A 27856-nucleotide genomic window follows, 5' to 3' on the forward strand; every position below is an offset into this window, starting at 1 on the left:
GCAGTGTACAACAAATGTGCAACTGTTAACTGTGCTGCTTTTGTTTTTGTTTGTTAGTTTTGTTTGTCTTTCGGCCAGAAAAGAAATTATGCTAATAACTCCTACATGAGTGTGTTAAGGCCCATTTCACTATCATGTTACTTAAAAAATCAGATCTTTCTTTTCTCTTTGGCTTTACTCCCTGTTATTAACCAGTTTGTTTTGTATATACTCTCACCTTTGGTCTGTTGTTGTCTTATACTTATGAGTTGTTTAGCTGCCTTGATCTTAACCCCACAGTTCATGTCTCAACTGTAGAATACACAAAGTGTTACAACAGTAACTCTGAGTCGTGTTTGCCACTTTGATCACAGCAGAGAGGAAATAAACGAAGGCAGGGAGTTAGCTGAAGTGAGCTGCAGGTTGCCTCACCCCAGCCCCTCACTCCCTGCAGGGCTGATGGACGGAACAGCTCCTGCTCCTTCAGACGGCTGGCCTGTCACACAGGAAGACAGATGTTAGTCTGCAGTTTTTCTCGTCTCTACTACCTGCCAAGATGACACGCACCTTATGAGAAGAGAAGACAGGGCTGGTTTGAAACATAAGGTTATTAACTCAGACACTGCAACCCATTGACACACACTGCTCCAGCTTTTATCAGGAGAACATTGTTGGCTGAATAATGACTCCCAACATTTGCATATGATGCGGTGAAATGTTATACAAATGCTCACTGTCGCACACAGAGAACACAGGAGTTCAAACACACATTACTCTGGCCTCTCTGAGGACCTGTTGTCATCCAGTGCATTAGCTGGCTCTTAGGTCTCTCGTTTGCAAAGGAAAAAGCCTCACATCTGAAATTGTCTTAACAGCTGTAAATAGGCTTTGCAGGGTAAAGCGGCCTGTCTCTCAAAGAGCTGATTTTTGTAAGCTGCTTAGTGTTTCCACCTCCTCATTACGCATCCTAACCTATTCATATTGCGGGTGAGACATGGAATTACTTCTCACACACTGCCTGTATCGTATTAAAATGAAGCCTATGTGCCAGCAGAAATGAACATGTAGTTTAATTTTTTATGACAGTGTGCTTCGCATATTCACAGGCTATCTTGTTTTGTGTTGGAGTTAAGTCAAAGATCAGAATGGGAGTTGTACTAGAGGACTAAAATGTACAAACATTATCATGCTTTTCTCTACCCATTAGGCAGCCTTCATTACTCATATAGAGGAAATGGCATGGAAAGTGCTCCGCTTTTTCCACCGGTGCATCAGCTGAGGCAGATTTTTGCTTTTAGGAATATTTTATCTGCTGTTGTTTAGCTAAACTGGTGAGAAATGTTCAGTCCATAATGAGAGCAGAGCCACATATGTTTGTGTAGCCTCGTGTTCACTTTAAAAAAATATTTATTTTAATGGGGTCCTCGTGAACACTGTGCTGTCTGAAACCCAGATGTAGTATGCTTCTTGTTAACTGTCTCAAATGGTGGCTTGGTACAACTTAATGTCTTTGTCCAGGCTTCATTCTCAAACAAATGATTCCCCCTACAGATATCCCTGTGGTCATTTAGCACCCTCTGCTCCACAACAACATTATCATTACTGTCACCCCTGTGGTTGTGTTGCAATGCAGAATCCTGAGCCAGCGGTTTGAACTGCACCTCTGTCACCGAGAGGAGAACAGGGCCATCTCAGGATGTCATTAGAAGTGCTGTCTCTGTCTGAAAGCCTGGTGGACTTGTCTTCTAATGAGGACTCAGCAGTCAGGAAAGCAGTGACTGGAGGAGGTGACACACAGAGGTGCCGCTGTCGGTCTGGGACGCTGATATTCTCCGTTAAGCAGAACTGAGACGGCATCATTAGAGAAAGAGATGGACGCGGTGATAGTGGTCTTAACACAGACAAAATACTGAAACAGTAATGATACATTAAGTTGCCCAACGAGTCAAATTGTTGTTATCAGAGTTTTTTTTTGTGTCCAAATCCCTTTGTTTGTCTCTTGTTAAACAAGTTCTAAAATTTGCTTTTTTAAAACACGTCTGAAGCTTGCTGGCTTTGTGAAGTGTTGCTAGGTTTTATCAATTCTTCAACTTTTCACACGTTCAGCATGGAAATTCAAAAGCCACAATATGCCAGGGCTGATGAAAAAGTGATGGTTAAATTTTCTTTTTTGGTTCACCTGCCATCCGCACATGAAAGAAGAAACATTTCCCATGTTACCTTTTCTCTTTCTTGCAGAACGGGAAATGGCAAAGTTAAAAGACAATGTGTTGGCAGGGCTATTACACTGAACATCCAACTGAAATTATGCTTGGCCTTTTAAACACATATGAGGGAACAGTCCTTACACTTACTAAATGTTCCTCAAACAGTTAGTGAATCATATTCATTAGATATGTTTTTTAATATAGTCGATTATGATTTTACTGAGCCTAATATTAGTAAGCCATGGATGTGGCACAGCTAAGAGCCCTGTGGGGAAGTGAGTCAAAAGCCTGAGCTGCTCCAGTAGCTTTATGCAGCCATCAATAAGCAGTTGACAACATAATTGAAGTTATTTAAAGACGCGCCATGTGCCACACGATGCAAGCAAATGGAAGCACAGATTGCTGTTTTTTTCTACTTATAGACCTGGAATACTCCTGAATAATGCATTATACTCCAGCTGCTTGCAACCTACCAGTCAAAAAAACAAAAACAGAACAAAAGAAACAAAAAAAAACAAAAAAACACAAGTTTATTTATGACTACATAGTTCATTGTAATCATCATGCAAGCTATTTTTGACCATTTTTATTCACTCTAGACTAATGTCTCCCTATTTGGCAGCAATACCACTCTCCTGCTTCACAGCCTGTCCTAATAAACACACATGCTGAATGGGTCTTTTATTGTAGTTTTCCCAAAATGTTAATGACATTTATCTGGTGCTCCAGTGTTTGTTTTCATTGCCATCCCAAGAGTTGCATTAGTCTACCCACTCAGCTGCCATATTACTTTCAATACATCACACATGCACACGGGGGAGGGTCATCCTGATCTTTTCTCCCTCAATTCAGTTAGTGGACACATCTTACAGACTTTGTGTTGGCCCACAGCCTACATCTGTCCCCTACCTGCCAGACCCCCCCCCCATGTCTTGGCCTCTGAGGCTTAATTAAAAATCAGACCCAAGCTAACTCCCCTGTTGGCCGGATACTGGCTACACAGGAAAAGAGAGTGTGGTGAATAGAGAATATGTTTTCTAAACTGGGAAAGAAAGAGAAGGTGGAAGAGACACCGATTGCAGAAGTAACATCCTCCCTGCCAGCTGCTGTCACTGGAAAACAGACTGGGAGTTGATTTGCGCTCATTGCAGGGAAATGAGTATGGCCTGAGGATGATGACCGCATTACTCCTATCACATGTGATTTGATTGGAGATGTTTTGCAATGTTAATCTCCTTCTCCTGTGTCCCCAAGATATAGCGAAATAAATGAAGATGGAAATCTTTCTTTGCATCTTCACAGTGAGCTGTGTAGGATACAAATGGAAGCAGAGGAAATGATTATGCAACTGCGGCTCCCTCCCCCCCAGGAAAATGCTTTGCATTCGACTAATAACTGAAGCACTTTCTGCTGGAGCTTTTCTAATTATCTGGGCTGCAACAAGTCTGGAAATGATCTTTTGTGTATCTCTGCTTATTGTGGATTCACAGTTGTGAAAACATACATTAAAGGCAGCGTCTTGAGCTGCTGTCTGATGGAATATACTCTCAACTGGATGTGTTTTCCTCCTCATTAGCATGACCTCTAGGTTGAAGGATTTAATGTTGCATTATTTGTTGCATAAAAACCTTAAACTCTGACCCTACTACTGTTTTTCCTGATTAACTTGACACATGCACTTTTTTCCACTGTTCACGGCAGTGTCTTTGCATCAGTAAAATCAATGACTTGTCCGTAATTTTACATGCCGGTGCTTCTTTTTTCACCCAATCGCTGCTTTGCTCTGCAGTCATTAGGGACCAACCTTTGTCCAAGTGTTAGAGGCCGTCTCCTGTCTGCCGAACTACCAGATAATGGTTGCCCTGCTCTTTACCGTGCACCATGTTTGCTGTGATCTTTGAGGACATCATTATCTTCTCCATGTGTTCTCACACACATCTGGTTTAGCTGCTGACAAAAAAAAAAGTGAATCTGCTCCAAATACATAAACTTTTGCAAGAAGCATGCGTGAATACTTTTTGAGCCCTTGCAGTCTGCTTTTCTCACTCCTGGTGTGTCTTCTTTGATTGAGTTTACTTTATTATCAGCACATTACTTTTCCAGCGCTCATTCATAATTGCTGATATTGCTACACTATTTGGTTCTGTGCCGCATAATAAGCAAGTTTTCTATCAATTACCAGTGCAGCAGGAATGAACACCTGCCTTGTTCTCACCCCATTAACTTCCCTGGCATATTACATGCCTTTTAATATATTAAATATATCTTCAGTTTAAAACCATGTCCTCCTTTTTTTAAGGTCCTCATTAATACGTCATTTCTTTCTTCACACCTCAAACAATGCAACCAACCTATTTTGTTCCACCCTTGTTCCCTAACTTGTTTCTTTTTTCTTCTTTAAGCAAAAGTCATTTCCTTTGTGCCGTCCCTCTCCACTGCACATGCCCGCAGGACACTCCATTTCATCTTGCTTTGAACTCTTTTAAATTTAGCGCAGTAGCAGTTCTTTATTAACATATTTATTCATTTATGACTCCTCTCGAAGCCCCTTTGCATATGAACACACCTTTATTCTCTCATTCTCTCCTTCACTCCCTGTTTCTCTTCTTAGCTCCAAACTCTCCACAGAGAACAGGTCTCACTAATGCAGTGTTAGTTTAATCCCTGCCACCCTGTCAGAGGCTATTTTCTCTGGGGCCTTTTCTTGCTACAGCAGCAGTGAGCACAGCCAGAGCTTTAAGACTCTCTTTTCTCACCAGCTGCGGACATTCTCCACCTTGATTGTACAATTTTTTTCGGTGTGTTTTTATGCAGTCAAGGAGGAAGCTCGCCTCCAGCCATCAAGGTCATGATGTCTTTCCAGCCATCTCACCGTGGATCATCCTCTTCCACTTTTCCAACCACCCACTTCCTACCCTGATGGCAGCCACCTGTCAATGGCTGAACTCCCCCACCTAGATAATAATAACCTAGCCAGAGACCGTCTTTCATCAAGTGTCCTCACCCTATTTGGTTACAGGGAGGTTGTGGGCAGGATGCTGAACAGACAGCTGAGGGGCCTCCTCCTGATGTGTGAGGTCTTGCAAGGTGGTAGTGACAGGAAAGGGGATGCTGGAAAGTTATATTAATGTAACAAGGTCATCTGGAAGATTTCCATTCTTTTTTAGATGAATATTTCCTCGCTGCACTGAGGTGCAGTCAAATATCAGTCCAAAAAAAAAAAGAATAAAATTATAATGCCAATAAAACAAAATGAGGGTGTGATCTTTTGATGATATTTTTAGCAGAAATAAATATATATTTCTTAAAATGCCAACATCATTTTGTTGTTCAGGCCACCACTTTGAACCAGACAGAAATATCTCTGCAGTCATTAAATGGAAAAGGATGAAATTTTATTCCCCAGAATATTAAGTCCCAATGAGTTTGGTGTTTTTTATTAGTTTGTTTTGGCTTTCTTTTTCCACTGGGAATTTTAAGACTGTGACTAAATTGCAAACAGCAATGGTAGTACCTTCTTCATAAAAATCCTTTTAATCGAAACATCCTCCAGTACCATCATTAAGTTTAGATCACACTTTCTTCTATACCTAAATTCGACTAAATAACCTTGAAACTAGTAATATTTCCAACAATTAGCCAATGTTGTTGACGGACACTGAAGACAAAAGTAGTAATGAAAGATGAATTCAGTTTTTGATAATACGTTGGTTACGTGATGCAGGATTTTTTACACAGTGAGCAGCCGTACCAACATTGAGCCGCTGAGGTGTTAGCTGTGCAGAATAGCAATTTGGAAGTGGCAGGAAGACAACATATTGCAAAAGAGTGCCAGTCAAGTCATATCCTAAAACTTATACAGTCTGGGAGCATTTCAAAGTTGAAGCTTCAAAAAGAGAGATTCAAAGCAGACCCTGCTTATTGTGGAGTCCCACAGGTGGTGCACAAATGTCTACAGAGGAAGTCTCTCACATTTAAACTGTTCATTTTCCCTCCCTTTTATCTCATTTTCTTCTACCTCTCTAAACATTTAAAGAGAAAACTCTTGCGACATTACTTTAACAATGCTCCAAGTAAAACAAAATTATTCACCTTACATTGACTCCATATGTTCTGAACAAAAGCAACCTACGACTTGGATCAAGGTTTTATGTCATGTTACAGGTTTAAAAGAGTAGTTTTGGATTTGAAAGCTGATTGCTGGGATCTATTTAGTTCTTATGTCATATCCACTTTGTCAAAAGATAGTTTAATAACTAATGGCTTGTATTTTTATCCTCAGCAACTCTAAAAACCTGCAGCTGATGTTGGGTATTAACACAAATTACTTCACAGTCTAAATTAACATGAGGATTTTCTGAAGTCTTGTGCTTGCCAAGCAACCATATTTTAACATTGCAACCTTAAAAGGGTCGGTAAGGAGTCGAAAGTGAACTTGACAGAGCTTTTGTCCAATAGTTGCTCTGTATGGACAGAAACCGGAGATGCAGAGACAGGATTGAGAGTTTTGCCACAGACTGTGGTAAAAAACGCATTCATTGCCTTTGTAGCGCAAACAGAGTGTGCAAATTATGGTAATGTCAGCAGCTAAATACAAGGTGAACTATGTATTCTTTTTGACTATTTAGAATTGAAGATCGCCACGCTTTAGCTATGTTGCTTCACAAACTCACTTGTGCAGACACGTCAAAATCAACATGTCTGATGGTTGAATATTAGGAGTAGGACTCAGTAAGAACTGATGTTTTGCCCTGTAGCTTTAAAGTTTTGAAATAATTAAATCTATTCAGCATATCCAGAAGTAAATATATATATATATATATATATATATATATATATATATATATATATATTTTTTATTTACCAAAATACCATCACAATCTTAATAAATACAGTGATATTATTAATAATGTGCTTATGTCCCTTGATGTGCAGAAATTCACAACATTTCATAAGGAGTGCTGGGATCATTTTTTTTGTAGTTGGCTGCTAAACTTGGGATTGTAAACTTTTTCCTTTTCAACATAACTCCTGATCTTTTCACATACCTCACTCTCTACTCCCCTCCCTTCTTCAATCAGATAGATAGATAACTGGCAGACTCAAGGGGCATTCAAGGTGCTGAGCCTCTTAAGTGCTCCATCTCTCTGTCTTTGTCTATCCCCCTTTTTGTTTATCTCTCTTTCTCAAACCATTGCTCTCCATCTTTCAGATGCCAAGGAGATTGTGCTGAAAGCTCAGATTCTGGCTGGTGGCAGAGGCAAGGGTGTGTTCGACAGTGGCCTTAAAGGTGGAGTGCACTTAACCAAGGAGTAAGTATGCCCTGAACATGCATTTCACTCTATGAGTGACTGTAGGGGATTCATCCATATTTTGTCACCCATGACAGCTTTCAGAACAAGTAGGCTCAAAGAGCTCTCTAAAGAAGTTTCTGAAACACAAAGATCACTTGTGCTGCAAATAAACACTTATTCTTCCTTGCAGTCTCTTGTTTTTGGATCAACTACCCTCGATTATATGTTGAAAAGTGAATCTAAGGTCAACAGAAGTGTGATGCACCCCATTCTGTGCTCCTCTCTCTCTGTTTCGATGGGCCTTTTTTTGCTTTTGCAACGTTTATTCGTTCCAGTTTAGATTTACAAGGTGTGTCGCGTGTAGTCCTCCATGAATGACTCCCTTTGAAACTGTGCATTTAGTGGAGCAGATAACTGCAAATTTCAAGAGAATCGTTCACTTGATGATGCAAGCATGAAATTTGGTACAGATACTCTCTAAGGGACACTCTTTTGAAATAAAACGTTAGACACGTCAAAATTCAACATGGCGGCCATTTTTAAAGATGGACGCCATTTATATCAGACGATTCTTATTTCAAAAGTTCAAATGGTGATGCAAGCATGAAATTTGGTACAAATACTCTCTTAGGGACACTCTTTTGAAACAAAACGTTAGACATGTCAAAATTCAACATGGCGGCCATTTTTAAAGATGGACGCCATTTATATCAGGCGATTCTTATTTCAAAAGTTCAAATGGTGATGCAAGCATGAAATTTGGTACAAATACTCTCTTAGGGACACTCTTTTGAAATAAAACGTTAGACACGCCAAAACTCAACATGGCGGCCATTTTTAAAGATGGACGCCATTTATATCAGACGATTCTTATTTCTAAAGTTCAAATGGTGATGCAAGCATGAAATTTGGCACAAATACTCTCTTAGGGACACTCTTTTGAAACTAAACGTTAGACACGCCAAAACTCAACATGGCGGCCATTTTTAAAGATGGACGCCATTTATATCAGACGATTCTTATTTCTAAAGTTCAAATGGTGATGCAAGCATGAAATTTGGCACAAATACTCTCTTAGGGACACTCTTTTGAAATAAAACGTTAGACACGCCAAAATTCAACATTGCGGCCATTTTAAAGATGGACGCCATTTATATCAGGCGATTCTTATTTCAAAAGTTCAAATGGTGATGCAAGCTCAAAAGATGGCACAAATACTCTCTCTGAGCCACTCATTTGAACAAGGACATTTGACACTTGACAATTAAAAATGGTAGTCATTTTTTAGGATAGCCACCACCATACTAGAAAACTGTTGTTAAGTGTGCTTGTAAAGTCACTTTACCAGGAACCATTTACAGCTACTTGAAACTTCGAAACTGTAAGCCATGAGTGTTTAATTGACTGTGTTTTGTCTGACTCCTTACCCTTGACCTGTCCGAATTGGTAAAACCTGCCAGGATTGCCCCCTTACGGCATAGCTCACAGGGTTCATCAGAGTACACAAGCTCCCTTACCACGACAAGGTAACAGCCACAAGGGAGGCTTTTGTTTTGTTTTTTTTTGTTTTTTTTTGTTTTTTTTAGTTTTTTCTTTTCTTTTCTTTCCTTTTTTTTTTTTTGCTTTCTTGCTTTTATATATATGTATATTTTTTTTCCTTTTTATTATGTTTTTTAAGAGAGCGAGAGAGAGCGAGAGAAAGGGACAGAGAGACAGAGAAAGAACGAAAAGGTAACTACACAAAGACTGAGCCATACCAAAGACTCAAGCTGGCTGCTTACTCTCCTATTCACACTTGCAGCTGCACAGTGCTGTGCAGGTGAACCCCAACCTGAAACATTTGCACCTTCCACAGCACTCTGATTTGCAGCCACACTTGGCCAGTTGTACACAACTTTTTGCAACTGGTGCATTGGCTGTCCAGAAGACCCCCCAATGTTCGCCAACCTTTTTCCACCCCCAGTCAGCGGGACTCTCTAGTTTTGGTTGGCGCTTGGTTGCCTGACCCCAAATGCAGCCTGCCTGATATGCAGCACGTTTAGTGTGTTGAAGCAGAGCTGCTCTCGTTGGAGGAATGGCTTCATAGGGTCTCTGCTTTCGCGCAAACATGTCAAGCCTAGCCTCATCCACACTAACAGCTGTACTGGATCTATCGTACATCAGGACCACAAACTTCTCCAGGATCCCAAGGTCACCATCAGTCACTACAGGAGGGTATTGACTTAATTTGCCAAAGATGGGAGAGGCCTCAGGACAAATGTCCCAGGTTTGCCAGGCAGTCTTTTTGCCTTTGTTGCGAAAGGCTGATACCGTATCACAACCTGTGAAGGCGTGAAAGAACGGTATGCCTGTGGTCTTCATGGGTCCAATAGCACTGCACAGGTCATGAATACCAATCCACCTTAGGCTCACATCATGCCCAAATGCAACCCATAGCTGCTGGAGACCAAGTACCTGGAGGGATGGGAAGATGCTTAATGCTATGACAACAATATCAGTGTCATTGCCCTTGATCATGATGCTTTTGCTGCCCTGCTCTGCAGCATGTTTAGCATGTACAAAGATCCGACTATCAGCTTCCTCATGGAAACATTTATCCAGGCTGTCCAAACAGGTTCCAAAGGTGCTCAAGACATTGGGTCCCTTGGTTACAACAACCAAGTTTGGCACAATCATGTGAGTGATCTTGTCAGCCAAAAAGTGGAAGAGTTCTGTCTTGTTATCATTATGTCTAAGGAAATTGCGCCAATTTGATGGAACTTTATTATTGTTTTTCACTTGTCTTCGACCTCCCTGGCCTCGATTGGATCTTGTTTCCATTTTGAGGCTTGATGGATTGTACACATCAAATACAATGTGCGTACTCTTGTACTTTGTGGCATAAGCATGTATTTTGGGTAGAACATCCAGTTCTGCATAGTCCTGAAATGTCTTTGATCTTTTTGGCGGTAGTGTATGGACAAAAGCTGAACCATCTATGATGATAACATCAGTGTCTGGTTCTTGGTCTGGAGATGTGGTATGGGTCTCTAAGATTGAGACCAGCTGTGATTTTTGGCAAGCATAAAGCTTTCCACTGTCACTTAGTGCAGTGGGGTAGGGCTGATTCTCATGTTGGAAGAACTCCTGCAGGTCACATTCTCTACTCTGACATGAGATAAAGAGTTTGGAGAACAGTTGGCAATCCTCCTTCACCAACTTCTGCCTTGGTGGCTCTACAGTAGTGGCATCTTGGCTGAAGAAGTCAACTTTATTTCTCTTGATTGGTTCATAGAAAGTGGTAGGGTTCTTTTGCAGACCCTGTGCAAATTCCTGAGATTTTGCCTGTCCCTTCTTCAGGTGTGACTGTAAGAGTTCTGCTGAGCTGGCACTGGCAATATCTCTTGTGTCCATGGAATACAAATCATGACTCTCTTCTTGGAATGGATTTCCTAGGTCTTGCAGACAGTTAGACAGTTTCTTGACCTTCTCCAGGAAAGTCTTTTGAGCTTGAGGTGTTTGCTCATGGTGGAGCGTATGCTCACATGCTTCTTTGGTGTGCACCTCACTTTCATACAGTGACACCAGACGGCTAACCTCAGGGCCAGCAACCATCCATCTTCTCAGGGCAGATGGATCCTCTGTGAGACCAATAGCCCCACCGTCAGCCTTGATGATGGCATTTGCTTGCTCATGGGCTTGATCAAGAGCAAGTGCAGAAAAGTTGCGACTGGTTTTGTGAACAACAAAGTTGCCATTCTTGAACTCCTGAGCCAGCCCTGGGTGCCTCTTGTCCAGGGTTAACATGTCTCTGAGGTGGATGGGCAGCCAGCGGGCATAGTTGACGTTGTTGTTGGCAAAGAAGTACGGTATCAGCTCACCAAGCGCCTCACAGTAGAGACTAAAATTAGCCTCACGGAATGACCTAATGAGTAAGAAGATCGTCAGTTCCATGGAGAGAATCAAGTGCCAGTATCGAAACTGTGGACTTTGCTCTTTGCGGCTTTCACACCACTCCTCAAAGCCTAGCTTTTCTTCATTTTTATCTGCCCTCTCTTGGCAATAGTCAGTGTATGCTGACTTCAAGAGTTTGTAAAGACTACATGCTGTTACCTGATGCATTTGTCGTGTTCTGGTGATACTGGCAACTGTCAGGAATGAATCTGCAGTGCCAGATGAAGCCACCCCAGATTCATCCAAGGCCCCTGTCCACCCACTACCCTGAAGAAGAGTGCCAATTGACTTGAGTGCTGCCATTTCAATGTGGAGACCCACAAACATGACAAGATACTTGTCTTCTCCATACTGCTCTGGCCAGTGCCACTGTACTTGCTTTGCAAGGGCATATATTGGCTGGTCAGCTGTGATAACAGGTACTTGGCCTGGGTTCAGGTATGCCACTATGTCCTGCACTTTCTCCATCACATGCTTAACTGTAGCAACAGAGTGGGCTTGATCTCTGAGAAGTGGAAGCATTGATGTGATGCTTATATTAAATTCTGGGCCCCTTTTCAATGAAGCATGATGTGCTGACCATGTTAAGCTCACGGTATCATTAAATTCTTCCATCACTATTACCTTCTCTAGCCACTCATATTCAAGGGCAAGTTGAGACCTGAACACATCAATGGCTGGCTTTGGCATTGGGGTATTCGGTGGCAAAGGATTCTTTGTCTTGAAAAAGGCAGGGTGAATATTGGTGAAAGAGTCAGGAAGTTCCGGAACAGACTTGACTCTTTCTGGACCAAACCTGAGCTGCTGACGCTCTTCACCACTGCTTTCCTTGGTAGGATGTTGAAATACAGAGATGCTGGTGCCATGAAAGGATGTAGTAGCAGTTGTTGAAGAGGGGTTGTGGTCAATGTTGTCCATGACAGCAGTGGTGAACAGCCCTTTTCTTAGCACTGGAGGACAGACCACACCCTCCTCAACATACTTGTTGACAGTTGCATCTCCCAGTTGAGCTGATATCTCCAGCACCCTATCATATGAAATGCTCAAACCATGTTCATGCAGCATTCCAACCAGGCTTCTTTTCCTGGTTTTGGCATAAACAGACATACCAATGTATACTGGAAATGGAGTTTCCCTGTCTTTGGAATGTCTATGGGTGGCTGCTCCCTCTTTGCATCGGGAGAAGCAGTTGTACTGCAACAGTTGAGCAATAGCCTGGTCAGTCTGTGAAGTGCCAAATCTCAGCTGTGATTTAATGTCAGCTCCATGTTCTACCATACCAATGAACTGCAGGAGAAGAGGAGGGATAGAATCTTTAACACACCCTTTGTGGAATGTTCCATCAAATCTGGACTGATGATCCAAAATGTGCCTTCTCAGGATTTTTGCAGCCTTGGCCATGGTAAGTGCCTCTGAGTATTCGGAGGCTCGAGAAAGAGCCAAGCCAACATCTACCTGGAAAGCAAGGAGCACATCTCTGCCTTGTTTGTGAGCTGTGAGTTCGGGGATCTCTGCCAACAGTTTTTCCTTAAGCCTAGTAGAGTTTACTGTAGGCACATTAACACCCAGTTGCTCAAGGCGCTGCTGGTAGAGCTTGCTCAAATCTGCAAGACGGAAGGATGTAGGACCATCAGAACTGGTTTCTACAATGTAGTTGACTAGTTCTGAGAGAACCAGAGGAAAGGTATCTGGTTCTGTTTCACCCTGAGATGACTCTTTCTCAAGCCTTCTGAGATGGGATCTCTCTTTGTTGTACAGACTGGTGAGACACACACGATGATACTTGAGTTCCTGTGCTATGGCATCTGCACCACACAGTTTTGCCAATAGTTTTCCATCATTTAGTGTTTCTGCACATTCATGCAGTCTGTCATCCATATGCATTGTCATTACCTGTCTGAGGTCAGATGCAGGCGATACTTTATCACAGAAAATACAAGCCTGATCATCATGACTCCTGGACATCATAGTTCGACGTTGTTTTGCATTGTCTTCATCTGTGTCACTACATTGAGCATTAGATTTACGCTTTTTTGCACGAAGCAATTGGGTGTTGTTGAACAGAACCCGACATTTAAAGTGATACTTTGCATTGTGCCTCCTCAAAGTAGCCTCTATACCTTCACCTTCATCCAGCCTTTCCATGTCCAGGCTCATTGGCATTGCATTGAGCTCGTGAAATAGTGGAACATTGGTGGCAAGCATGGTGTAGCCATCATTTTGGGAAATGTAGCTGATGGGTGGTGATTGGAGGGCTTCATCTCCTTTGTCTGTCTGACAAAGACAACATTTCTCCCAGTCAGTTAGCCTCCTGGCTAACTTGGGATTTGCAGTTGCCATTTTTGGGATTGCGGCCAAATTAAGGCTGAGGCCTCACCCTTTAACAACCTTAAGCTGTTTGATTAAAAAAAAAAAAAAAAATCCCTGCTAAATAAATGCCTGTATTTTATTTCTCTGACCTCTGTGGCAGAAAACGTATGTAATCTTTTCAGGTCATTATTATTTTTCTTCTTAAAATTATAATAATAATGATATTATTATTATTATTATTATTATTATTATTATTATTATTATTATTATTATTATTATTATTATTATTATTAAACACTTTTTAATGTATTCTTTTTAGCATTCATGTAATTATTGTTTTTACCATTAATTTATTAGTATTGTCATTATTACTAATGTTCTCAGATACAGAGCTTTTAAAACAAAATAGTGGCCATCTTGAAAAATGGCAGCAATCTTCAGGTTTGTATGCCTAACATAATTTTTCAAAAACAGTGGCCCTTAAAGCGTAGTGGTGCCAAATATTACATTTGCATCTCTGTTTGAACAGTTGGAATAATAAGTGTTCAAATGAAATGGTGGCCATCTTGAATAAAATGGCCGCCATCATAAAAAATGGTCACCGATTTGTATTTTGGGGTGTCTAAATTAATTTTTCATGAGTGTGAGAGAGTATAAGTGCAAAAAGTCATGCTCTCATCACCAATGGAAATATATTGAAATAACAAGTGTTCAACAAAATGGCGGCCATATTTAAAAATGGCCGCAATGTTGAATTTTGGCGTGTCTAACATTTTATTTTAAAAGAGTGTCCCTTAGAGAGTATTTGTGCCAAATTTCATGCTTGCATCACCATTTGAACTTTTGACATAAGAATCGCCTGATATAAATGGCGTCCATCTTTAAAGATGGCCGCCATGTTGAATTTTGACATGTCTAACGTTTTGTTTCAAAAGAGTGTCCCTTAGAGAGTATTTGTACCAAATTTCATGCTTGCATCACCATTTGAACTTTTGAAATAAGAATCGCCTGATATAAATGGCGTCCATCTTTAAAGATGGCCGCCATGTTGAATTTTGACATGTCTAACGTTTTGTTTCAAAAGAGTGTCCCTAAGAGAGAATTTGTACCAAATTTCATGCTTGCATCACCATTTGAACTTTTGAAATAAGAATCGTCTGATATAAATGGCGTCCATCTTTAAAAATGGCCGCCATGTTGAATTTTGGCGTGTCTAACGTTTTGTTTCAAAAGAGTGTCCCTAAGAGAGTATTTGTACCAAATTTCATGCTTGCATCACCATTTGAACTTTTGAAATAAGAATCGTCTGATATAAATGGCGTCCATCTTTAAAAATGGCCGCCATGTTGAATTTTGGCGTGTCTAACGTTTTATTTCAAAAGAGTGTCCCTTAGAGAGTATTTGTGCCAAATTTCATGCTTGCATCACCATTTGAACTTTTGAAATAAGAATCGCCTGATATAAATGGCGTCCATCTTTAAAGATGGCCGCCATGTTGAATTTTGACATGTCTAATGTTTTGTTTCAAAAGAGTGTCCCTAAGAGAGTATTTGTACCAAATTTCATGCTTGCATCACCATTTGAACTTTTGAAATAAGAATCGTCTGATATAAATGGCGTCCATCTTTAAAAATGGCCGCCATGTTGAATTTTGGCGTGTCTAACGTTTTGTTTCAAAAGAGTGTCCCTAAGAGAGTATTTGTACCAAATTTCATGCTTGCATCACCATTTGAACTTTTGAAATAAGAATCGTCTGATATAAATGGCGTCCATCTTTAAAAATGGCCGCCATGTTGAATTTTGGCGTGTCTAACGTTTTATTTCAAAAGAGTGTCCCTTAGAGAGTATTTGTGCCAAATTTCATGCTTGCATCACCATTTGAACTTTTGAAATAAGAATCGCCTGATATAAATGGCGTCCATCTTTGAAAATGGCCGCCATGTTGAATTTTGGCATGTCTAACATTTTATTTCAAAAGAGTGTCCCTTAGAGAGTATTTGTGCCAAATTTTATGGTTGCATCACCATATGAACTTTTGAAATAAGAATCGTCTGATAGAAATGGCGTCCATCTCTAAAAATGGCCGCCATGTTGAGTTTTGGCGTGTCTAACGTTTTATTTCAAAAAAGTGTCCCTTAGAGAGTATTTGTACCAAATTTCATGCTTGCATCATCATGTGAACGATTTTTTCACTTATCTGCTCCACTAATTCTTCAAAAGGCTTTAACAACAACTTTCAAAGAGCTTCTCTATTCAACTACTGCATTTCTTTCCCAGCTTTTCATCTACTGCTTTCTTTGTAGTAAAGGTCTCTGCCTCTTACTGCCTCCTTAATGACAAAAAAAAAGTGATTTATGACAATTGTTCCAGAGATGTATCATCGTCACCCCACTTCAGGGCTGGAAATGGCCAGAAACTTTTTTGCAGCCAGATGCGCTGAAGTTTGTCATCCCCAGACAGTGACACCAGCGCACAGTTCACTTTCCTCTCATCTATCATAGGAGGAGAAAACCCTTTGCTCCCTTTCTGTTCAGTTTTAAAACCAGAGCAGGCTTACATTTTGCTGCCTGTTTAAAGACAAAGTAATGCGCAAAGTTTTTTTTTTTTGATTTGATGTTCTGGATGTGCCTGATAATCTTAAAATGTGGTGTTTTTTCAGGACAACTGACATTAAGCCCTCTCCATTCATGACATTTACTGGATAAGGCGCTGATATTTCATCGAATTGCTTTTTTACTAATGTAACTTACAGCAGGTGTCCAATCTGCCTTACAATTCATAGTGTTCAAGATTGTTGTTAGGTTTTCCCAAAAAGCAGCAGAATCTGTGGCCATATAAGGTGAGCAGTAACAAGAATAAAGCAGTAGAAACCTTGATTCACACATTGGCTCATAACAGCGGCATCCCACTGACTCTTTGCTGGGAGGCTGCCAAAAAAAGAGTTTGCCTTACGTCCAGATGAAAAGGTCCAGCCTTTTAGGCTCACATATGTGCTTGGCTTTGACTGTAGACTGAAATTTCCAAGATTGCAGTGCATTCATGTGTGAAAGGTGCTTTCAGTGCCCAAAAGTTTGGCCATATCTTTTCAACAGAACAGGATTCTAGAGACTTCTATGATTTTGTAAAAGTATGCCTTTCAGAGACTGTTTTTTAGGTGGTGAATGTTCCTGAAAGAGGAAACTGTTTGACCTGTAACCTCTCCTCCTCAGCCCTGCAGTGGTCGGTGAACTGGCCAATAAGATGCTGGGTTTCAACCTGACTACCAAGCAGACACCCAAAGAAGGAGTGAAAGTTAAGACGGTAAGCCTAGACTGAGATAAAATAAAAGCATGTTTACTGTTCGTCTCGTTTTTGTGCTCATGTTGTTTTGTTTGGCCCAATTTCAATTCATTTTGAGTCCAGTGATGTAGTTCTGTAAAATTAATAAGTGTAAGTGGATTCTGGCTCTTTTTTAATGGTGGGTTAAAAAAAGTAAATGTCCACTGTTGTTTTTTTTGTTTTTTTTTTGTGACGGCTGGTGTTTCATCTCCATGCATAAATTGAACCTGACCCGCTGTGAATTTATAGTTTAGTAAACAACTTCTTCTATGCGCCACTAACAAGCAAGAATATTATTTTCTCTACTCGCATGCTGCATGCAGTGCGTCCTCAAAACTGACATTTCCAGGTGATGAAGCCCTCTCAGTCTGTGGCATGTGTCTTGGTTAGGCTTTCTTTCTTTGTCACTACTCCTCTCTGTTTACCCCTGCTTCCCCCAAACTCCAGCTCCTACTCCTGCTGCAGAGTTTAGCTGGAATCAAATAAGCGTCGAACTTGTCAGTTTTGTAGAAAGTGCCAGAAGAACAGGAAGTTCATGAGCTTAGAATAACTTTATGAAATCAGAATTATTAGGTTTCACCCCGTGTTCCTGAGGCTGAGGAAAAAGCAAACAAAAAACAAGATAACATGAGTAAGTTTAAACCAGAGGGGATATGACCATCTGGTATTCTTACCAAGAACATCATATTTACCTTGTAGCAGTGAAATCAGACCTGGCAGGAGCAGCCGTCGACTGTCCCTGAAGGATTCAGCACTGTAACCGTGTAGTCACAACCTTGTCTGTCAGATGTCAACCAGAGCTTAGCTGTCAACCTGCCAATGGAGCTTGCATCAACTCTTAAACCCTTACTGCACCATGAGCTGAGAGCACCACAGGAAAGGAAGGCAGCACTTCAGGATCCACATGGATTTCCTGTCATGGACCTGATAGAGAAGGGGGGGAGGGAAGATAAGACAGGGAGGTGCAAGAGATGTTTGTTAAGGAAAACTGTAAGAGACATAAAAGGGATTTAAGATAAAGATGAAGATAGGGAACAAGACAGAGGAAATAGAATATATTTGGTTGGAGTGAACATCGGGCTGCATGTCAGACAAGAGGGGAAGTCAGAAGGAAGTTTGAGTGACTAGGGGAGACAACATTTGGACAAGGAGATAGGAGTGCTGTCTGTTAACACAGAACTCTTGAGCAAGCCATCCATCCTCGTTGGCTGGGTGAGAGGGTGAAAGCAGAACATAAGGCCTGTGTATGCTCAAACAAACACCTCGTCCAGGAAGCTAACAGCCCATTAACCACCACACTGATTGTATCAGTCAGATTTTTTTCTTATTTTGTCCTAAATGCTACCCTTGCTTCTGCTTATCGGCTGGACTTTCTGTTTGCTTTCCTGCCTATGACTGTCAGCATGCAAGATTTGCTTTGAGCTTTGCTTCCTATGCTCTGTCAACCATGGACTCCGCTCATCTGCTAGTTATCTGTTGTGTTTGATGTAGTTTTATGTATGTTTCATAAAGATGTGTCTTATTTCAGTTATTAAAATGAGCCAGAGGTTCTGATACAAAGCTACCTCTTATTAGCATAATTACCTTGTCTTTGCTGTGCCATGTGCAGGTAATGGTTGCTGAGGCTCTGGACATAAGCAGAGAGACCTACTTTGCCATCCTTATGGACCGTGCATGTAATGGCCCTGTCATGGTAGGAAGCCCACAGGGGGGCATGGATATCGAGGAGGTTGCTGCTAACACCCCAGAACTCATCTTTAAGGTACGGTTTCCTCTGTGTTCTTGTTTTTAAATTATCAATGCAATGTTTTTTGCCATAGTCAATTTGCAACACAAAAAGTAGAACTTTACCCCACCACCACTACCACTACTACCACTACCATCTTTAACTGATAAAAACTTTACTGGCTTGAAAATCAGGCCAAGATTTTGTCTCACAGATGGAAGCTGTTCTCTGCTTGTTTTACCTCAAATTTAATTGAATACGTTGTCATGTCAGCATGCACTCTTCAGCAGCTGAACATGATGCACAATTAAAAAAGCCAGACTCTGAATTTGAGCATCAACCAGTACATCCAAATACACAGCTTTCTGTGTTTCACATTGCTATTAACTTGTCTCCAGTTTCAGAACTTAATCTGCAGTAGTCCCTTGGCTACTTAGCAACAGGTCCGTGTTGTTAACAGATGCACAATCTAAGCTTTACAGATGGAGTTTGCCTTCACTCCCTTTTGTTGTTTATCTCTATTTTGTTGTAGTTTACAGATGTTCGAGCAGATTGTAAAGATCCAGCTGAGATTGGTGTCATTCATTATATCTGCACACTATTTCAGATCGTGTTAGCTACACACAGCTGTGAAAAAGCCATAACACACACACACAGACACAGTGGAGAAGTGCACCTTCACAAATCTCATTAAAATCTGCATTGTCCAGACCGGGTGCATACTGAACGACAGCTGCAGTTTTATACTTTATTCTCTCCACAGCCCTGATATCCTTCAGCCATTGTTATACCTCTGAAATAAGTGATAACAGAGCTTCTCTCCATCTGAAAGTCAAAGATAAAGGAGTGCGATGATCATAAATCTTCGGTTTCACTCCCAACTTTGCCTTTTCCTTCATGTCTGGCACTTTGCCACTACTTAATTACAATGCTGGCAGTCTAATATGAACATCCGCTTTGTGTCAAATTACAGCCCAGTGTTCAAGCCTTGTTCTTTCTCACCTTCTCCCTTTTCTTTTTTCTCCTTCTCGCTGTCTTTCACTTTCACTGCATATCTTTCTAGGAAGTTGTGGATATATTTGAAGGTGTGCGAGATGAACAGGCTCTTCGCATGGCAGCTAATTTGGGTTTCAAAGGGCCTCTGCAGAGACAGGTAATGGGCCTGCTGAAGGCTTCAAAGTCACAACGCAAAGAAGAGCCAGACACATCTACAATGTGTGCACACAAAAAAAACACGGACAGTGATATCCTCACTCACAAGCAGACCAAACTTTGGCTATTATTAGTTTCCCAGATGCTAGTTGTGAAGTGTCATCATTACACCAGACTCTAATGCCAGGTGGTCTATTGTCATACCTGGCAGTGATGCCAAGTCCTGAGCCAGGCTGAGGGAACTGACATCACCAGTGCTTTCATTATTTGTGAAAATATGAAGAGCATTGATTTTGTGAGTGAGTCATGCACAAAAAAACAAATCACATCACAATGGGAGTTTGAGGACAATGAAACAAAAACACATGTCACCTCAAGTTTAATAAAACTTGTTCAGACAACATAAGCAAGTAAAATAAGGCAGGGGAGGAAAGCCCAGAAACACAACATGTTCACATTCAGAGTGGGTATGTGTGCTCGGATGTTGAGTTCATTTCAGAGCCATTTGTCTCCTGGCATCAGATCACTAATTTGTTTTCTTTTCCACAGGCACGGTGGCATGAGAAATCAGATTAGCTTAGAATCTTAACACATGGGATACATACAAATCAGCCGAGAGAATCTGTTTCCAAGCAGCAAACTAAGAGTCAAAGGTGTTTAAGCGTTTGTTGAATACCATTGTATCTGAGTCTTTCTTTACAGAATACTGAATGGGCATTGATTTTGAACAGAGCAAGAGAAATAGGGAGTGATTGGTTAAGTGACTGCATTGTCAGTGAGCTTCTCCTTGGTTACTGGGAGTCAGCTGCCAGACGGTTTGATTCAGAGATAACGACAGAAGGTCTAAAATAGCTTTTATTGTCTTCAATCAGGTTAAGGATGACAGAATCTTTGTGAAGTCAGAAGTGTGTGTGGCTGTGTGAAAGGGAAAAAGAAAGCGAGTGAGATTAGGGAGGTGTGTCTGGAACTCTGCATCAATGCTTTTAAGTCAATTCCATGATGAGCTGTCTTCATTACTGAAGAACATTTGCTGGAGGTTTGGAGATATCAGTTGAAATTCTTTTAAGTTGAGAGCTTATGAGAGATATTTTGATTGAGTTAGAATATCTGCGTAGCTGTTTTCTTTTGATGTATCGTAAATTTACCAAGGACTTTTTGTGCAACGACAGTATGACGCACAAAAAAGCACAAGGGCCTGTGTCTATTGACAACAGCTTTATGGGATGGCAGCTCCCACATCCTTATTGTTGCAAGGTCAATAAAGGCTTCTTTGTAACCATTGTTAAATCTCTGAGAAATTGAACTGTATGCCTTACATTTGCTTTTATTCAATAGCATTTTGCAGGGTGGAAAACTATTGATTGTTATAGTCGTAGCATTAACAGATAGATCTGAAAATTGTACCTTGAGCAAGTGAGGTTATATTTTTTCAGGTCTATGTGGTCAATGAGTGGTGACATTGACGAGCGTGGTGGTGTTGCAAAATGCAACAGTTCTCCCCTGGGAATGCAAGCACAGCTACAAAAAGCACAGTGAGCACTGAAGATGCTGTATTGCATTGTTATTTGTAGAAAATAAGTGTAGCACCATTTTCAGTATTAATGGACAGAAGCCCTTAGTGTTGAAACTGGTGGGATCTGCTAAAATGTATATGACAAGAGATTTGTATGTATCCACATTAGATGAAAAAGTTATGGTACCCATTGCAAGCCATCTCAGTAGTCAGACTTCTGAAAGAAAAACTCATTAAAAAGCCCTTTTCCCTTTTCATGTAATTTAAAGTCAGACAAAAATGTTGTTGAGGCTCATTTGACATGTTTCATGTAGCTTGTGTGGGATGCTGTGGCTGTGGTGATGCTCTCCGCTCACAGCTGAACCATCAGGTAATTGCTGTCCTCTGTGGACCTTACAGGCAGCAGATCAGATAAAGAGGCTCTATGATCTCTTCCTGAAAGTTGATGCCACTCAAGTTGAAGTCAATCCTCTTGGGGAGACTCCCGAAGGACAAGGTAGGATGTGACATTTGAATTTCTTGTCTTTGTGCTTGTGTCTGTGTGTGTGACTTCGCCTCTAGCTTCCTGTGTGTCTGTACATATCTGAATTTAAGTTTTGTCATACATGGTTTTAATTGTTCCTGAATAATGTCAAACATCTGTAATAGTTTGACACAATGAAAAGAGAACTCTGTAATTTGTTAGAACAAGCAGCCCTCCTTATCACTGACTGTGGGATACAGGCGTGCTTTTTCCTCAGGTCTGAATACATTTACAAATGTGAAGCGTAATTGCAACATATTGACGTCAGTTTCTTGTCAGCATGACTGTCTCAAAACACCAACGGCTTCAGGGGGCAGAAGTCTTCATATTCACCGAGTGTTGATATTTGTGGATGATTCCTGGTTGTCGGTGATTTAATGAAGGCTTACAGGCTGTCATCATCCAGAAATGAGGCAGGAACAAGTAACCACAGCTGCAGCTACAGACGCAAAACTCATTTACCTTACAGAATTTGATTGATAATATAAAGCAATGTTTTTGGATACCAAAAAAGGAGATTATCCCAAATACTGCTCCTAAATTAAAGGAACAGGTCAGTTTTTTGAATGTGTTTATGTGACATACATCTCTGTAGTTTGTGAATAAGCCAAAGAGTGCTATTAGCTTGACTGTTGTGTTGAAGGTCACCCATCCCTACGTACAGCTCATGTGCATGCTCACATGTGCAGTATGTAGGGATGGGTACTGAATTAGGTACTTCTAAAGGTACTGATTGAATTCTGTCTGTAGTACCAAGTACCAATTCAAAATGAACCGAAATCAAATGGTACCACGTTTTGGTACCTAAACACATCCTTGTGACTGTGAGGGCTTGGAATGGAAGGTGATATTCTATGCTGGACATGAACGCAGCATTGCAAGTTTATGCATTGAGAAATAAATATGTTTTATTAAAAACATTTGGGGTTTTATTATTAAAAATACTAATTTTTGATGCCACATAAACACATATAAGTACCGAAAATTGGTACCATTGAGTACCGATACTGATTACCAGGCAGCAGGCATTGGTACCATGTAAAAGGTACCCATCCCTAGCTGTATGGAAAGCATAAACACAAGGGGACAACTTTATGAACCGGAGTTTACAGAGAATGAATGAGTCCCAGTGGACTGTAGGAGAAAAGGGGAAAAACTTTTATGCAAAGTGAATTGCAGGAGAGGATATACAAAAGTGAGGACTATTAGCCCATGCCCACAAACTGAGAATACTGCTTTGTTTAATTTCTTTTTCCCCACCTTTTTTCAACTTTCAGAAGTGAATTCAGAAAAGCTGTATGGAAGTCTTGTCTCCTAGTTTTTGACCCTTATCACTTTTATTACTATAATGCCACAATTCATGGTGCACAGTTTGTCTGCCTTATCAAATACACAGCTGTTGAGGGACAGTGAGGTAAAATAATAAACTCTACTCCACCTGCCAGAGAATTTACATTATGTATCACTTAACATAATGTCAGGCTGAGGTACAACATTAATTTAAATTTAAATAATAATAATAATAATAATTAAAAAAACACCACCAACAACAACAACAGCAACAACAAAACATCAATTCACATAATATTATGTGATAAAATATCAGTGACTTGTACACATTGACCTCGTTGAGCTGACCAATGTGCTGCAGGCAGAAGAGCATGTGTGTCATATTTAAGAAAGCAAAGCAAAAATAATTTCTGAATACAAAACAAAGCTCTGAAAGAAATGATCAACAGTGGAGCAACACAAAAATAATAATTTAATGATGATAACCATAAAGCATCCCTTTGCAGCAATTATTTATATATCCTTGTTTAAAAATCAAAGCATTATTGTTAGTGTTATTATTTTCTCAACTTTTATGCCTTGAGGGAATTGTTTGGTCAAGTTCTCATCTTGTAAGTTTACCTCATACTAGAGCTGCACGATTTGGGGAAAAGGTGCGATTTGCGATTAGGTGGACAATATTGCGATTGCGATTGTGCTTGCGATTTAATAAAAAAAGTTGTGTCATGATGAGTCTACAGACTTGCTTGGTTATCATGGAGAAAAATCTGAATTGTATGTGCTGACATTGCGATTGCGATTGCGATAGCGATATCCTCTTTTGCGATTACATAATTGCATGTGCTGACATTGCGATTGCGATTGCGATTGCGATAATCGTGCAGCCCTACCTCATACTTGGTTAATTTTTTTTAATACAAACCTATCAGTAGGGACATTACATTTGAAACTATACAGCACCGATACCCAGTACCTTGCAATCGGTATCAGTACTCAACGGTACCAATTTCCGATACTTTTTTGTGTTTGTGGTAAAAAGTATAAATTTGTTTAGCACTAAAATGTAATTTTTTTTTTCAGTTCAACATATTTTTTCTTCAGTATATAGCCTTACAATGCTGTGTTCATGTCCAGCATGGAAAAATCACCTATTCTTCCACTCCCCCACAGTCACAAGGATGCATTTAGGTACCTTAACATGGTTCCTTTGATTTTACATGAAACCCTAACCCTAACCCTAACCCGTTACTTTTGACTGAATTCAGTCAGTACTTTTATAAGTGCTTAATTTGGTACCCATTCCTACCCATCACTGAGCACTCTCTGTAATACATGTGTTACTATGAAGGGGACTAAATTGTACAGTAAAGAATTTATCACCACCCTTTATTGCCATTGTGGCACCACAGCTGAACCTATTTCATGTTCAGTTGATTGAAATAATCTGTAGGTAATTGAATTGTGGATACATATATTGTTCAGCCAAGCAATAGATAAGGCCTCTTCTGTAAGTCTCTTCCCTTAGTCCTTCAAATAAATTCATAGTGACACTGAGGTCCAAACTGAGGCCTTTGGCTCATTACTTAGGTGCTCTACAGGCAACGCAAAAAGTGCCACTAATTGTGGATTAAATTTAAATCTAAATTAGCTGTTGTACTTATTCAATAAGATTTTGTCTCCACTGGATTAAATTGAGAGTTAGCGTTAGGATTCTGAAGTCCTCCAAACTGTTAAATGAGTTGATCCTTGTATGCCAGTGTCCTCTACAGCTCCAGAGAGGAACGCCCACAGCTTGTCGGTAAACTTAGATTCTTGTCGAGTACAAAAGGATTTGATCAGTATTAACAGACCGTATGGGTCGAGCTTCACTTCATCATCACTTGCAGCAGCAATGTTTAAGCATTTGTTTTCATCTTAACCTGTCTTGTGTGCTCCTTGATAGAGGAAAACAAATTCATAACTCCCCCCCAAAAAGAAGTTAATTCCAATCCCCCGTTGCTCCAGAGGTGACAACACAAAAGTTAAAGACTACGTGGTGTTGACATTTCAAATGTTTAAAATCCAGATAGGTAAGATGTACATGGTGATGCTCTACATTCTCACTGCTGTGATGCTGCTTTTGTTGAACTTGGACTGAACTTTGTTTTATCCTGAGAAATAAGAACAATCGTCTTGTCTGTAGCGCGTTACACAGATTGAATGTGATGTGCCCTTTCAAGATGTATTACAACGCAGTGATGATGCATCACTTCTTTGATGTTATTTAGGCTCTTCAAAAAACAGAAAAGGGTTTTTGTTTAGAGGTGCTCTATCAAGAATTGACAGAAGTACTTTGTTTTTTCATGACTTTTTATAAGTATTAATAAATAAAACAACTGCTTTCATATGGGAAATTTTTACTGAGAGGTATGAGTTTCCTTTTCTATCAGCAGGATGAAGTAATTTCTGTGATTGAGGCAGCCTCTGTAGACAAGCTTCACATTAAAATAAGCTCATTTTTTAGTTGGATTTGCAAACATGTCACAAGGGAGCGCAGCTATTTTCCGGCAGGCATTCGACAAACATGCGGGGTAAGGAAAATTTCTCTTGGGTGGAAAAATTGGGTTTTTTTTCTGATTTGGTAATAGCTGAATTCATTTCGTAGATGGTCTGCAATAATAGACATGTCAAAACAAAAAGAAAAGGAATTGAGCTGTGGAGGAGCTACTTTACCTTGAGGAAATAGTGTGCTTATTCCCCAGTCCCAGAAGAGTCTGCTGTTGGTGTGTAATGTGTTCCTGTGTACGTGTGAGCCTCTCTGTCTGTCAGTCCTATCCAGCCAAATCTTACATCCACATTGTAATGAACCAGTGTCTCCTTTTTTCACTTTGTCATTTCCGTGTTCTAGCTGTTTTTTTATGTAATGCACCGTTCATTAAAAAAAGAGCTTAAGTTTTTGTAGACCACCTGCCATGACCATTTTAATAAGCTATGTTTTTAATGGTTGAAAGTTTACAGGTCCAGCTGTTCTGCTGGTCAGAGCTGATTTTATGTAATATGAGGGGTGGACAAGAATAAAGTTGAGTGCAAAATTCCATTTTTAAATTCAAACTGAACAATGAGTGGATTATCAGGGTCAGGTGCTCGTGACATTTTTGCACAGAAATTAGATACTCCAGAAGAGAACATCCCTCAGATGCGTTTTTTGCTATTTCCATACAACATATATTCTTATCATTTAACAACAAATATTCTCTCAATAAAAGAATAAGAAATACATAGTTGTTATACTTAACAGTCTTTTAGCTTGCTTGAATGCCACAGAAAATAACTGATCTGTTCCTTAGACAGTATACAGCATACATGTTGCCAACTTGGATTTCATATCAGTCCCACATGTTAGCCTTGCTCCTAATTGTGCCTCATTGTCCATTATTCTAAGCCTCATTTCAAGAAAAATCAAAGTGATTGACAATCAAAATAACAACCCTTGCACAGGTTTTTGTCAATATAAAAATAAGTCAAAGCACAATAATAATGGATTATTTTTGTCCTTTGGAGCCCGCCTCAAATGGGCACTCACTGGGCCACAGTTTTTCTGCACTTCCGCACCACAGGGCACTGTAATTGCAGCGTTGCTAAACTGCACTTTATTTGAAAATAGGCGCTGCCATAATGAGCAAAATGTTTTTTTTTGTTGTTGTTGTTTTTTTCTTTGAAAAGAAAGTTTATGTTCTTCTGTTGAACTGCTCTGAAGGTGCTTTATGGTAACAAAATAGACAGAAAAAAGCAAAGTAGTCTCAATCTTCTAATCTCAGTCATCGGAGCATGACAGCAAAACTTTCCCTGAGAGATTTCTTTACTTTTAAAGTGTTTTCAATGAAAATCCTTCATCTCATTTATGACATTCTTAGCTTGTTTTTTTCTAGGTAGTTTCATGAGTGTGCTCTCTTTGAAATCTGCTCCCTTTGAAATGTAAAGGATGTGTCCATTTACTGTAATGGTCTATCCCTCAGAGGCAGTGTCAAAAACCCATCCCTCATAGAGCCCACCTCAGCAATAATTAAGACCACGAGGCAGATGGGATAGACCTCAGTTCATTAGTTCTTAAGTTTGAGGTTTTGGAAGCTATAATTAGTCTGCTTTTTATTTATGAAGAATCCTTTCCTTTTCCCTTGCCTGCTATCTCCTTCTCCTGACGTGTGCTTCCTTCCTCTGTTGCTTTTTATTCCTTACTCTGTCTTTGTCGTCTCTTCATCCCTCCAGTGGTTTGCTTTGATGCTAAGATCAACTTTGATGACAACGCTGAGTTCCGTCAGAAGGCTGTGTTTGCCATGGACGACATGACTGAGAGCGACCCCACAGAGATGGAGGCAGCCAAGTGGGACCTCAAATATATCGGACTGGATGGAAACATTGCCTGCTTTGGTACAGACACAGAACCCTTTATCAAAACTCACCCCTGCACCCACACACACACACACTCTTACACACATCAGCTGTTAAATAAATGACCCTGTAAGCGAACCCCTCCCGGCATAAGGCTTTAACACCTCTCTTAAGTCTCATAAGTATAAAGCTTGGACACAGTTAAAACTTAGTCAGAGTAAAAGCTGTGTCGTTTCTCCTCCA

The 27856-nt window shown here is 40.3% G+C and overlaps 1 protein-coding gene across 1 annotated transcript in view; it reads left to right on the top strand.

The window, feature by feature from the left end:
- suclg2 (succinate-CoA ligase GDP-forming subunit beta) overlaps positions 1–27856 on the top strand; it is a 119011-nt gene that overhangs the window by 36568 nt on the left and 54587 nt on the right. The window contains exons 3-8 of the mRNA XM_074680541.1: positions 7399–7498; positions 16933–17023; positions 18651–18803; positions 19831–19920; positions 21832–21928; positions 27491–27652. Of these exons, the coding sequence (XP_074536642.1) occupies positions 7399–7498; positions 16933–17023; positions 18651–18803; positions 19831–19920; positions 21832–21928; positions 27491–27652 (693 nt within the window). The remainder of the gene's footprint in view (positions 1–7398; positions 7499–16932; positions 17024–18650; positions 18804–19830; positions 19921–21831; positions 21929–27490; positions 27653–27856) is intronic.

This window comes from Halichoeres trimaculatus, unplaced genomic scaffold (assembly GCF_033239565.1).
Source record: "Halichoeres trimaculatus isolate MK-OKI-2021-1 unplaced genomic scaffold, fHalTri1.1 fHalTri1_scaffold_1, whole genome shotgun sequence".
Classification (NCBI taxonomy): Eukaryota; Metazoa; Chordata; class Actinopteri; order Labriformes; family Labridae; genus Halichoeres; species Halichoeres trimaculatus.